The 13394-nt window shown below is 32.8% G+C and overlaps 1 protein-coding gene across 1 annotated transcript; it reads right to left on the bottom strand.

Moving 5' to 3' along the window:
- Positions 1-623: 623 nt before the first annotated feature.
- Positions 624-11118, bottom strand: LOC121116908 (uncharacterized). The gene is made up of 3 exons (XM_040711216.2): positions 10268-11118; positions 1524-1693; positions 624-1458 (listed from the first exon to the last, which is right to left on the bottom strand). The coding sequence occupies exons 1-3, from the start codon at positions 10974-10976 to the stop codon at positions 808-810; spliced, it is 1530 nt and encodes a 509-aa protein (XP_040567150.1). The 5' UTR covers positions 10977-11118; the 3' UTR covers positions 624-807.
- Positions 11119-13394: the final 2276 nt, after the last annotated feature.

The following is a 13394-nucleotide window of genomic DNA, read 5'->3' as shown; positions in this document are numbered from 1 at the left end:
GAAAAAGAAGAAGGGGGGGGGGCACTGTTTTTATAGCTAAATATTCTGTTAACATCAGAAGTGAGGACCCGAGACTTACGTGCATGTATCCATATATGAAAACAGTTGCCTTCCACACGATTCAGATTATTAAATCTCCTACTGAACTCAGGACAAACTTTCATAGAATGAATCTACTCTATTATCTGCATGGGCACTCGATAGAGTATAAAACTCCTGCTTAAAATCAAATTGAGTTATGTATCTCAATTTGTTCATAGGTAGATTATGCATTTTTTTCGTTTTGTGCTACGTTGACATCTCAAAAGGTAATGGCCTCCTACTGTGACCATATATGATCTTCGTACCAAGCTTGATCAGAATCGATCTGGAACTTTTACAGTACTCCTGGCGACTTACAAACAAACAAACATGGGCAAAAATATAACCTCTGTTCAACTTCGTTGGAAGGGGTAATTATAATTGAATTGAAACTATTTCCAAAAAAAACAAAAAACTGTAGACTCGATAAAAATATTGAAGAGGAGGAATTTGACTTGGTCCTGTGAATCAGTACTCTGGATTAGACTTGGACTTGTTACATAAAGACTTGATCCGAACTCTTGTAATAATTATTAAAAAACTTTTGTCAAAAAGTGTGTGCGGAAATATATTCATGATAATAATATGTATATATTATATTATAATTAATCTATGCAATGTTATAAAGGTATATAGTAATATGTAGATCGGTACGAAAATACACGGAATGTCTTTGATTGTCCGAAAATAATAATAAATATGTTTGTATGTCTGACAAAGTTGTTATTAATATGATTGTGCGGAGCCGATAAGGCCACCAATGCTATGAGTATGATGAGAATGGTGATGATGTGAAGGATGATGGGACAAAGAGGCTCCTGGATGATGGTAGTGATGATGATACGAAGGATGATAATGAGGATGATGAAGGCCGGGATCCGAAGTAGTATTCGGACTCGTTGTACTGGGAGGATAATAAGGACTTTGTGAACTGAGCTGTGTCATACCCATGAGAAGAGGGGATGGTGGATGATCCGAGAGTGGTGGTGTGGGCAGGCTACCAGGTTGATGTGGAGGCTCATTCAAATGATGCCCTTGCTGACTCTGTGGAAGTAGAATTTGGTTGTTGCCGGAATGTGAGAGATGCATATTCTGCTGATATCCTGGTTGATACCCGTGGGGTTGGAGTGGATGATGAAGGGAATGGGTCTGAGGGAGAGGAGCTCCTCCTCCAGTTGATGAAGTGTACCAGTCCATGAGCGGAGGTTGTGAGTGAAGTGGTGGATGTGGTAAGGAAGGAGATGAAACTGGGGGATTAGAGATCCCATTGTTTTTAATAGTGGTATTTGTGGGACTTCTGTGTCCTGAAGAAGAAACAGGAGAGGCAGAAGTCTCCTCGGACTCATCTGTGTCATATTCACAATCAGTTCCATGAACCTGAAAGAAGGAGTATATGAAATAATAAGTATCCATCATTGTTAAACTATAGCAAAGGTACTTACCTTCATATGTTTCCGCAAACTGGATGGATGGGTATAGGACTTATCACAGCCCTTGACCTTGCAGTTGTAGGGTTTATCTGACGTATGGACATGAGAATGTTTTTTACGATCCGAAGAGTTGGCAAATCGTCGCTCACAACCGTCAAATTCACATTTAAAAGGCTTTTCTCCTAGAAAAAGAAAAGAAAATATAAATACAATGACGATAAAAGTACGTAATCACTGGATATCAGCCCTCTATTTGAACGAAATCCGCCCATTATTATTTTTTGTTGTTGTTGTTACATTATTATTGACAGTGGAACGTCGTCCATCGTCCCTATATTATTAACCATCTTCAATATAAACTAGAATTAATATGGAATACATAACAAAATATTCCAACAACTATAATAATGAGCCGGATAAATCTCATTCAAGTGTAGGGATAGAACAATGAAATTTGTTTGCTTTCTGGATAGACAACAACAATACATAGACAGTTGGACCTATTCATGCGCAAGAGAGAGAGAGAGTAAACGGGCCAAGTTAGTCTCGTATTTTCCTATTAAGAGATTCCCCCAAAATACAATTGAATTTACAAGATTGAAATTTAAAAAATATTCCGGAATTTCATTTGAAAAGGAGAGGAAAGAAGAAAAAAAAGGGAAGAGAAAAAGAAAAAAAAGATGGCGTCAAAGAGAGAGAGAGAGAGTGTGTGTGTAACGTCCTCTGTTATTTTCCTTTCTAACACATACCTGATATGTGTGTTTTTTTTCATTAACATTCCAAAGGTTACTTAATTAGAATACCTATTTATATGGATGGATCCGTATTGAGCATCGTTTGTTGTTGTTCTTGTTATTTCGCTTTTTTTTCTTCAAAAAACAAGACAAGAAAAAATCCGTTAAGGTCATGATGAGCTTAGGAAAAAAATGTGACTCTCATTGTATTATTATTTAACAAAAAAAAAAATCGTTGTTTTTATGATATGAAATGGGTTACTTAATTCTTAGTTATGAGTAAAATCTTCTTATCAAAGCTCCCCTTCCCATTCAGATGTATGTATATACTTATAGGTATTATAAAGCCCAGATTATATAAAATAAAGGTATTAAAAATATTTTGCAGATTTTTTTTTTTTTTTGAATTATTTAATAAGGATTCAAATAATGAACCATCATAAATAATATAGAATATACAAAACTAAATTCTTGGAGTCGAAAATAACTCAAATTAGTCATGTTTTATTATCGGCTTTTGAAATTTTATTAAATACAAATATCTAAAAACACACCTGGGCAAAAACAAGGGAGAAAATACGTTTCAATTAGAATATAATTTTTCTTTTATTGCAAAAACAAAGTGGACTGTTCTTTGCCTTTAAGTCCACTTCACCCATGTAAAATATAATATTATAATACACCAAAAGCTCATTTATTCCAGGTTTTGCTATATTTTAGAATGACGTGTATTGCTTTCGAAAAAAAGAGTTACTATCGGTTTCAGAAGAAGGTGCTAATACATCATGAATAAAACAGTAACAGATTTTTATTCATGTTGTTTTAGAATATTAAAATTTTTGATTTTTTTCAATTCAAGTCAATTTTCAACACATGCTAGTCTTGGAGAAAAAGAGTACAGTAGGTCACAGAGCAATATGATTAACGTTGGTTCATTTGAAGACCCTTTTAGTAATTATAAGGACCAATATGTACCCTTAATTCGTAGCACTGCCACTTTGAACCAATTCGGGTAAATCCACAGAAGTAAAAATTAAGACTTTATGAATACATTTTCATGTATTCATATTATTTTGAGGATAAAGTTTGTATATCATTGTTTGAAAATAATTTGTTCAAGAATTTCTAAGTTTTTGTATAGGTTTTATGCAATGTTTTAAAATCCAAACATGATATTATGAGCCTAATAAAGATACTAACTAAGTTCCCCCATTGATTTTTCAGTAGAGAGTGATACATGGTAGATCAATGGCTGAAGGAGGGAGCATCCCGTGGTTTTTTCCATCTCCTTTTCGTATACACACACACAAACACACTTTGAACGTTCTATTTTTTCGGGAACGAACATATCTCCGGATGCAATGAATTATAGATTATTGTCATAAAAAAAAACACAAGAGAACGGAGGAAGACTTCCACACGTGCAACGATGTTACAAAAAGAAACAACGTAATTGTCATTATTTTTTCTTTGCAAGAAGGGGGGGGGAGATTATACAAGGAAGGAATGAGAGATTGCGAGAGAGATTTGTTTTATGTATGTATTTATTTTATGGTAATCCGGTTTTTATAGTATACATTTTGCAGGTTTATAGCCTTTATAAATAATGTGTCATGTAAGGCGCTCTAATAGCGTTCACAAATCTCCCTAATAGCATAATGGATAAATTATGATTTTGAATCAAATTCCGACCTTTTTTCTCTTCTAAATATGTGTATAAGTGAAGGTTACCCATTATATAATCCTTCCACCAATAACAAAAACTACAAAATCGACTTAAGTAATATTAAATGTGCTATTAAATTCGGGTATGATTCCTTCCTTCCTGCCTCCCTTCATTTACCAAATATCTATATACACTGCCGGATCATTTTTTGTGAGTACCTATTATGAACTATATACTAACTTTGAACTTATTTAAATAATAAAAAAATAAGAAAGAAAAGTTTAATATATTTCGTGAATCACGAACTAGTTTTTATTTTATTTTGTGTTTTTCGTTCTCTCTTCAATTTTCTGGGTATATTAGTATTGTATGGTTTTTTCGTGGGCATCATTGGTTATTATTTATACCCATGAAATGATTATTTAAAAATTATACAAATTTATTCCTTCTAAAAGAGGAATACATAGAACAAAAAAACAAAAAAAACTCTGATTGAAGCAAGTCAGTACTTCGTACTGCTTATATTCACTAGGCGGAGCCTTTTCTCTTGCACCTATCCAAGTTTGAAAGAAGGCAACGCAGCAACAGAGACCTGCCACACCTTGAAATCAACATAATAAATATGAAAATGACGTAGATATGTTATATAAACGTACATATAATGTACTATATATCCAAAGTAGGTCGTTATCTCGTAACCTTTCAATTTAAAAAAATGAGCAAACTCAAAATCATTTGGAAGTATTATTATGACGTTCAATTCCTGACAATAATTTATTCTGTTTTCCGTTCACAAACAGAATATTTATTAGAATAAAATTGAGACTTTTGTGACTCGAAGATGACCAATTTCTAAAATGAGGCCATTGAAAAGCTATATAGGTCTACACGTCGTTTTTTTGGTTGTAGGAACTTTTTTTAAAGGACCATAGAAAAAAAAGCCCAGGAATCAGTATGTAATTGTTAGGCAAATCTTTTCAAATATGGAGTTATTATTTGATAATTAATTTGTGGTAATTGTTCACAGCCCTTGACATGAGCTTATTCAAATTGTTGAACCAATCAACATATAATGTATTCCGTTATTAGAAGGAAGAGAAGTTAAAAAATTGACAGATAACCAAATTTGAGATATACACTTTTAAATAAGTGGGGTAACGCTATGAGTGTAAAAAAAGAATGTCCCGGAAATTAGGGGAAATGAGGGAATTAATTTACTATATTTGTGAATAAAATTCACAAATATCTCTTAAAATGTATTTAATAGAATATAAAACCCTACCCACAAATTGGTAATGAATTATTTAATTATATTCGGGCAAAATTGAAGTTGTCCTTCCTAAAAGGGATCATCTATGGGCAACGCCGTGGCCATATATGTAGCTTTGGATACACGATATCACGTGCTTTTCTAGTTAAAAATAAATAAAGATTTTGCATGGCATTCAATCAAAAGAGGTCACGTGTGCGTACGTATACAACATGACTAGTAATCAAATCCTTTTTTCAACTTTTATGGACGGGCGTATGAATGGAGCCATCTGTCAAAGGACCACCACTCACTTGATCTATGTTTGTATGCCTTTTGAAAAAAAAAAGAATCGGTTTTTCATATTTATTTGTAAACAAACAAACAAACGACATACAGACATTGTCCTCAAAAATGATGGATGATGATGCTTTAATATAATGCACAATATAATTTATTATACTTTTGAGGGGGAAATGAGAACGACACAAATCTGCAACCATCATACAGTCACCACTCACAGTTTAGAGATCCAACCATTGTCTAACGAGTGCATAATGTAAAAAAAAAGTATATTCGGTATATTTTGATAAAGGACATATCTGCTGACTATAGTTATTAGGAGGGTGCCCTCTGTTGAGGTAAGGGAGTACTCCTGCAAATGCCATAGTTTTCTTCTATTTAATTATATTATTGACAATCAAGGATAAACACTAGTTAGGGGCGTCTAGGGGATTATTATTGTTATTTTTTTTTAAATACAAAAATTAAAACAATTTACGAAATCCACAGTTATTCACAAAAAATTATTTTTTTTTGGAAAAAAATTTCAAAAATCCGCAGCTCTTCACAAAAAATTAGAAAAATTAATTTTCAATAGTAGAAATTTTTGGGGAAAAAATTATAATATTGAATTTTAAAAATAATCAAATATTAAATTTTCTAGTAAAAAGGAAGAAATCCTTAATTTTGGGTGGGGGTCTACCGCCCCTCAACCCTACTCCTTGCATTATTTTTCATTATTTCCTTCAAACAATTTTTTGTATGAATCTTCTCCTGAATCAATTCAAGTAACAAAACAAAGACCACAAGAACAATATTTGTCCAAATATTCTAGGCTACTTAATCATTTTTTTGCCCACTAGGGGGTCCAGTATTCTTGAATATTACTCTATAACTGACTTTGAAACCTCCATGAATTCACCTATATAACTGAACTAATAAGGTTGATTCCGCAAATGGACACGAGAGTTGTATATGTCATGTAGGAAAAATTTAATAGGATATTATCTGTGCTATGATCAAAAGCGATATCTTGCAGAAGGGGAGAATATAAATGCTATTCAAGCTAAGTGGTCCGTTTAGCGACTTTGTATAAAGCTTTGGCTTGAAATGCCCAAAATAGAGATAAATAATTTATAAGAACCTTGCTTTGTAACCATTCTAAATATTTTTTAAATGTACAATCGTGAGGATTTCCACCTTTTTTCACATATCGTCTCTGGGTATTACGAGTGTAATGAGAAGTACTAAACATGAATCTTGTGCAACGAAAATACAGGAGTTTTTTTTTTTTAGGGAGGAGGGCAGATTTGTTTCTTTTTCCAGTTCCTTATCAGATGACATGTACCTATATATATAATGGGTATGTAACTACCCAAGAATGTCCATTGGATACTACCTAGAAGGTATCAAATATCCTACAAAGGTGAAGGAGTTTTTGTGACTATTTTTCAGCTCAACACATCACTTAATTCCCGCACAACAATGGAAGGAATTATTATGTATTGGGAATTGACGCAGAAATAATCTTTTTTGTGTGTGTTTTGAGGTTGCATTTCATGGACTCCACTCTATTATAAAAAATCAATCGTCTGGAAACACACAAAAGTTAGCAGGAGCAACACATCTGCAAAAGTTAACAACTTACTTTGAATCATCTCACATGCAATCATTTAAAAAAATGAAAAAAAGTCAGGGGTTCGGTCCAAAATTATAGATGGGTCTGACACCATTATTATATAATTTTTTAAACTCAATTAATTCAGTTCTAGTTCCGTCTCGAGAGGTTTTGTAATAAAATTTGGTACACACAAAGAAAAAAAAATCAGTTCCTACAAAAATGACTTGTTTAGGAGAAATAAATTGTTATTATTTTACGGGAAAACAAATTTCGACCTACAATATCAATAAACGATCCACAGTATTAGATCGCAGTCTGGTCTGAAATATGGGTCCAGATATGTTTGAAAGGAGGAGTACTTTTTATACTAAACATAAAAATAGAATCGAGAGTATTGAGGGAATATTAAGGGACGTTTGCAGACTTTTATTTTGGGGATTTGGAGGAAAAAATTGCATAATTTTAGAGTTATAATTTTTCCCCCGGCCTGAATTTCGCTAAATGAAATTTTTTTAGAGAAGAAAACAATGCAATAATTTTTGTGTAGTAACTTTAAGAATTCCTTTATTTGGAGGAATCAAGTACCTCTAATACGTTAGTATCCCGGTACCAGTATAGGTAGAACGGGTATACCGAACAATATATATATGTATATTACATATCTCCTTCAAGGTCAACCTTGAAGAAGAAGAAGAATAAGAGGTGCCACTCGTTAAGAATACAATAGAATAAGATTGTATTCTTTGCGTTATTGTTATTCTATTATGAATGCAAGTCTCTGTTGGAGACATTTTCTACTTCGTAGGTATACGGAGTACATACATGCACCGAACTCAAGAAGAGGTCATTAAAGAGTTGAATAAGTACACACATATAATGCTATGAACCATGAGAATAACATGTTAGTGATGCTCAAAAATGCATCTTGGTTGAATATCAACATCGTTAAACATAGTTGACTTTTCTTCCAGCAATGCAACAGCAACAAACGTCTCTTAGTTCCAAACAAGAAGAAAAACTGACAATAAAACCTACAGACAAGATATGTATGTAACTCGTCAACAAAAAAACAAGCTAGAATGATTGGTCAAAAAATAGAGAATTGATTACACATATTTTGTATTCTTCCACGAATAACTATCATCCATTTCGATGAACAAATTATTATGATTAATCCTTCGGAAACAACATAAATTGCAAATGAAAGTTGAAAAAATGTATCATTACAATAAAATCATTTTTTAAAAAAAAAAAGATAGATTTAATGTAATTAAAAGGAAACATATCGGAGCCAAATTGAGAACCATAAATCAAAATGAAGGTTCTAAATAATAGTTAACATTATTTTTAAGTATCACAACTCACCTCAGAAATATGAGTAAAAAACCAATAGTTGGTCGAAATATGTTCATGAGACAGGGGGCTGAATATGTTCTTATTTATTATTTTCTGGATTTTTGTTATAGATTATTCAAATACATGTTAATAATATAACATACCATGAAAAATTAATTAAAACATATCTTGTAGAGAAACAAAAATTAAAAAGAGTACTTTAATATAAAGCCCGATCAGGAATCCTTAGAGATAAAAAGTAAATATACTAAATCAAATAAGGTTCGTTAAGATAATGAGATAAAGTAATACAAATTACATAAGGAGTAATAAAATTAAGTTCCGTAGATTTATGCAATTGTCCCGTTGAATTAATTGGATACTAAGTTAAAGCGGATAATTGACAGAAGTTGTCTATAAAATTTTGGGGTGTTCATGAAGTTACATGTCATTTAATAGTTATATTATTTTTGTTCAAGATTTATTTTCTATTGACGCTTCATATATATATATATATATATTTACATTTTAATTAGAAATAAAACTTGGTAAAAACGTTATTTACTCATACATTAAACAAACCTCTCTTTAATAGTTTGTAGATATATTCTTCTATGTATTTGATAGTTTTTTGAAGAGAAGGATGAATGAATAATACATCCACCCCACCCTACTCCACACTCCCCCTACATCCCCATCTCACACCCATTGTTTGGGCACAATAATAATATTTTTTATTGCAATCTCAAAAAGAAAATAAAAAATTGCTAAATTACTCTTTTTCCCGGAGTTGACGTTAGAAGCAGCGCAGCAGCTTCCTATAGGAAGTGATTTATGAGACTACATACATCCATAGAAGAGGAGAATAAACTCAAAAAAAAATCTTACTCAATGAAATGGTTCTTTCCTAATAAACATTCCATTTTGGAGAGAAGGAAAGAAAAGGAAAAAATCCTTCTCACTCTAAATGGTAATGAATTCAAACCTTTTATTGACATTTTGGGGGGTATTGTGTTGCTTGTTTATTTGTCTGTTGGTCATTTGTCTTGATTATGATTCAAAACTTTACATATGTGGTGTGTCAACCTCAAAACAATCTTGAACAAAAATCAAGAAAATACCAACTTATATTTATACCTCATATACGTATACATACAGCCCAAAATTTCAATGACATATTTGAGACCATCAACTTAAGGCATGGGCTAAAATACTCTTGAAATTTAGCTATATTTAAGAATATTCATTCGATTTAAGGGACTTATATTGGCCCCGATATGGCCCGTTCAAATTTGCAACAGACCCATAGGGTAAATAAGAAAAAATTGTTAATACAAATTGATAAAAATTAATTCTTGGTTGAAGAATAAAGATGAATTCCACACTCTATTTTCAGAAAAATCATTCTTGCTTACTTTTGTGTTAAAGGGCAAAATATGGATGCAGTATAAGAATACGAGGATTTGCAGGTGATGAAAGGATACTTTGATATCATCCATGACATGAGCTCTAATTAAAACACTGATGACAGTTTTTATATGACAATCAATTAAATTTCCGGCAGATGGGAGGTAACTATACATTATAATAATTTACCGTTCTTAGAATATCTTGCAAAAAGACCATCCGATGTTTATGGATGCTTTATTTAAAACTCTCAAAAATGATGTTAAAATGCTCAAGGACCTAACAATATTCAAATTGTTCCAAAGTCATTCAGGATGAACTCCCTGATTGATAGAATAGAAATCGGTATTTACAATCTCTTTGTGCGTGAGTGTCTCTCTTTCATTCTCTCTCTCTCTCTGCCCTACATACATCCACGGAGCATCCCCAAAATATTATGAATTATACATAAAAGTAACTCACCTGTATGTGTCCTCTTATGGATTTTAAGATTCTCGGAACGAGCAAAGATCTTTCCACAGCCTGAAAAGGGACAAGGAAAGGGTTTCTCTCCCGTATGCACCCGAATATGATTCACAAGTTTATATTTGGCCTTAAAGGGTCGTCCCTCCCTCGCGCAGTTATCCCAATAGCAAGTGTGATTTGCAATCTCTGGACCACCCACATGTTCCACCGTGATATGTGTGACAATGTCATGCATGGAGAAGAAAGAGCGAGAGCAGGGAGTGCGTTTCAGCGACTCTGGATCGATCCACATACAAGTGACTTCTTTCATGAGATTGGAAGGAGTTCGCATGTAGCGGAAGGATTGTCCATGAAGGTTGTTGAAGTGAGGAGGATTTGGTGGGGGGTAAGTCCAGGTGGGTGGAGACGTGAGGAATGGGTCCGGAGGAGTGGAGTAGGGATCTGTACCATAGTTTGTAGAAGGCTCTACTCCTCGATTCAAGAGATACGATGATGAGGACGAGGAGGTTGTCACCGTGGTTTGGGATCCTTGCTGCGGTGGAACTACATAGCCAGAGGATACTGATGTATTATCCGGATACGACACTTCGAGCTTAACGTTGGAATGCATGGAGTGCACCGGAGGGGATGATGAGGTGGAGATGGTAGAGGTGCTGGAGGGATTGCAGGGGGATGCTTTAAAGTCTACAACTCTATCACAACACATTGTATTTCGTGAACACAATTGGCATTACACATTATTTCACTGTTTATTACGATACAACGAACGAACGATCAAACTGACTGACTGATGAATATTCTTCTTCTTTTTTCCTCTCTTTTTCGTGTGTGTGTGTTTCCACACACACAACACATACACTCACAAGTCCGCTGTCGGGAGAAAAAGAAAAAGAAAAACGTATTAGCCCGCTTTTGAGTCACTTTCGCGCGCGGAACCAGTTTTTTCCCTTCTTTTAATAAGAAGGCTTTGAATACATAAAGATACAATTACAAATTCAAAAAGCAAAGAATTAAATATAAATAACACGATGACATTTTCTTGTAGATTCATCTCTCTTAAATCAATGGAACATATAAACTTACAGATATCATCGCAGATATCCCCCGCAGTAATGGCAAATACGATGAACATAGGGAAAGAGAGAGGGGGGAGGACTAGTGGAGCAATTCCTTTCCCCTCCTCATTGGTCGATAATTAGAGCTCTCATAGGCGTGGTGATATGTGCATGACTCTACGCCGTTACCTTTTGTTTTCCCGGAGTTAATTACTGCAATTTTCTATCTTTTGAGGCAAAACAAGAAATATTTTTGGCTTAATTCTATTAGTATTTAGATGATTTTGAATAGTCTTAAGAAAGTTGAGTGACTTTATAGATACATAGATATAAGAATGAAAAGAAAAAAAAACCATAGTGTCAGCAGGAGGCCTCAACCAACAAAAAATAAAAATAATTTTTTTATTCTTCTACGACCAGAGTAAAGTAAAACCATATATATGGTACATGCTGTGAATATTTCTCTCTCTTACAACAAGCGTGAAGTTGATCTTGGAATTTTATAATACTGTTTTCTCCACTTTTTATTCTGTTATTATTTTTTTTTTTGTTATTAACATTATTTATTTGTCTGAAGAAAAAAAATATATGTATATAAAGAGAACACGAAAGACATATGTATAAATGAATGTCTTGAAATAGTGGTAGGAAAGCTGCTTAATCTATATTAAATTAAGAAATCGGGAAAGGAACTTGTGTAGGTAAATTAAACAAGACATGGATTTTTTTTTACATCATATAAAGGGGTTTCTTGTGACGTCAGTGGCCATTTCGAGGGCCTAGACCTACAAGTTTTATATCAGTCAACCCCTTATTTGTTCATTCATATTTAGGAAATAGTGAACTTCTCGCTGTCAAAATGGGACCAAAATATAAAAAGAATCAAATTTTTCTGCCAATCAAAAATATATTCTCTCAATTACTTAGTTTTATTGCTAAACCAGGGCTCTCAACAGGGGTTGGAATAGAGGGGCAAATGAAGGATTTTTTGTCTTGGTCTAGGAAAAATTATTGCTCTGGCAGAAAAAAATATTAATAATGAGAAAAGAGAGGAAGATTTCATTTTGAAGGATTTATTTTCGTAAAAAAATGTCTTCGATTCATTTATACAGTCGAGCAAAAATGATAATTTTTTCAAAAATAAAAAATAAATCAAGTCCTTTTCCCCTGCGGACGCTCCTGATATATTTTTCTCTAATTATTCCACTTTTCTAGTCACTCATCGATCCCGACAATATTTTTCTTTTAGTCATTTTATAAGGACTTTCTGTACTTATTACTTCGATTTGATTCAAATATAATTGAATATCATAGGAATAAAGTATTATTCAATGCAGGTGTTTAGCATCTTTTTATTCTTAAAGGCATTGGATTAAGTGTTATCCGGATTTGTAGGAAGTTTGGCCATCATCATTGTAAAAATATATATTATCGGCCACTTAGATTATATTTACATCAATTATGTTGCAATTTATGATGTCAATGAAAACGCTATATACAGCACAATATATCATTTTATGGGCTTTATATTCAAATTTCAAGTCTTAGATACTCAGAAATATTGGTTGGAATTCCGATAGATTTGATTTGTCTCCGATTTTGGAATTTACCTTCAATTTTTGTTCAATTGGGACTGAGAATATATTTTTCTTTTGATCTTTAAGTGCAATTTCCGAGGGCCACTCAATGATTTATTAATAGAAGTGAAAGATAATAATAATTATTTAGGATATACAAATATAATTGCAAAAAAGTATCCTCGTTTTTTGTTCTGTTTTTTGTATTCACAAGCCATATATATATATACAGGAATATACATAAGTCAATTCATAATTGTTGAGAATGGTGCCTTAATACAATACCAATCTTAAACAAAAATCAAAATAAAATTAATTTTTTGAACATCATATATACATATCGTCCAATATTTCATGTGTACACTGCCAAGAATAAGTTTAGGAAAAAATATAATTTGCCTTATTTTTATAACTACCTATCATGTAACACAGTAGTTAGACTATTTAAAAAATAAGAAAAATTAAGCTTCAATATGGGCATTTATTTGTACA

The sequence above is a fragment of the Lepeophtheirus salmonis genome, chromosome 4 (assembly GCF_016086655.4).
Source record: "Lepeophtheirus salmonis chromosome 4, UVic_Lsal_1.4, whole genome shotgun sequence".
Taxonomy (NCBI): Eukaryota; Metazoa; Arthropoda; class Copepoda; order Siphonostomatoida; family Caligidae; genus Lepeophtheirus; species Lepeophtheirus salmonis.
This window is presented reverse-complemented; position numbering and strand designations above follow the sequence as displayed.

What these genes read in the sequence shown, in the direction of transcription:
- LOC121116908 (XM_040711216.2), bottom strand. Translation starts at nt 10,976, where the DNA reads ATGTGTTGTGATAGAGTTGTAGACTTTAAAGCATCCCCCTGCAATCCC. An exon ending in CCATAAGAGGACACATACAG is followed by an intron (nt 1,694 to 10,267) that starts GTGAGTTACTTT and finishes TTCTTTTTCTAG; the next exon opens with GAGAAAAGCCTTTTAAATGT. An exon ending in GTTTGCGGAAACATATGAAG is followed by an intron (nt 1,459 to 1,523) that starts GTAAGTACCTTT and finishes TCCTTCTTTCAG; the next exon opens with GTTCATGGAACTGATTGTGA.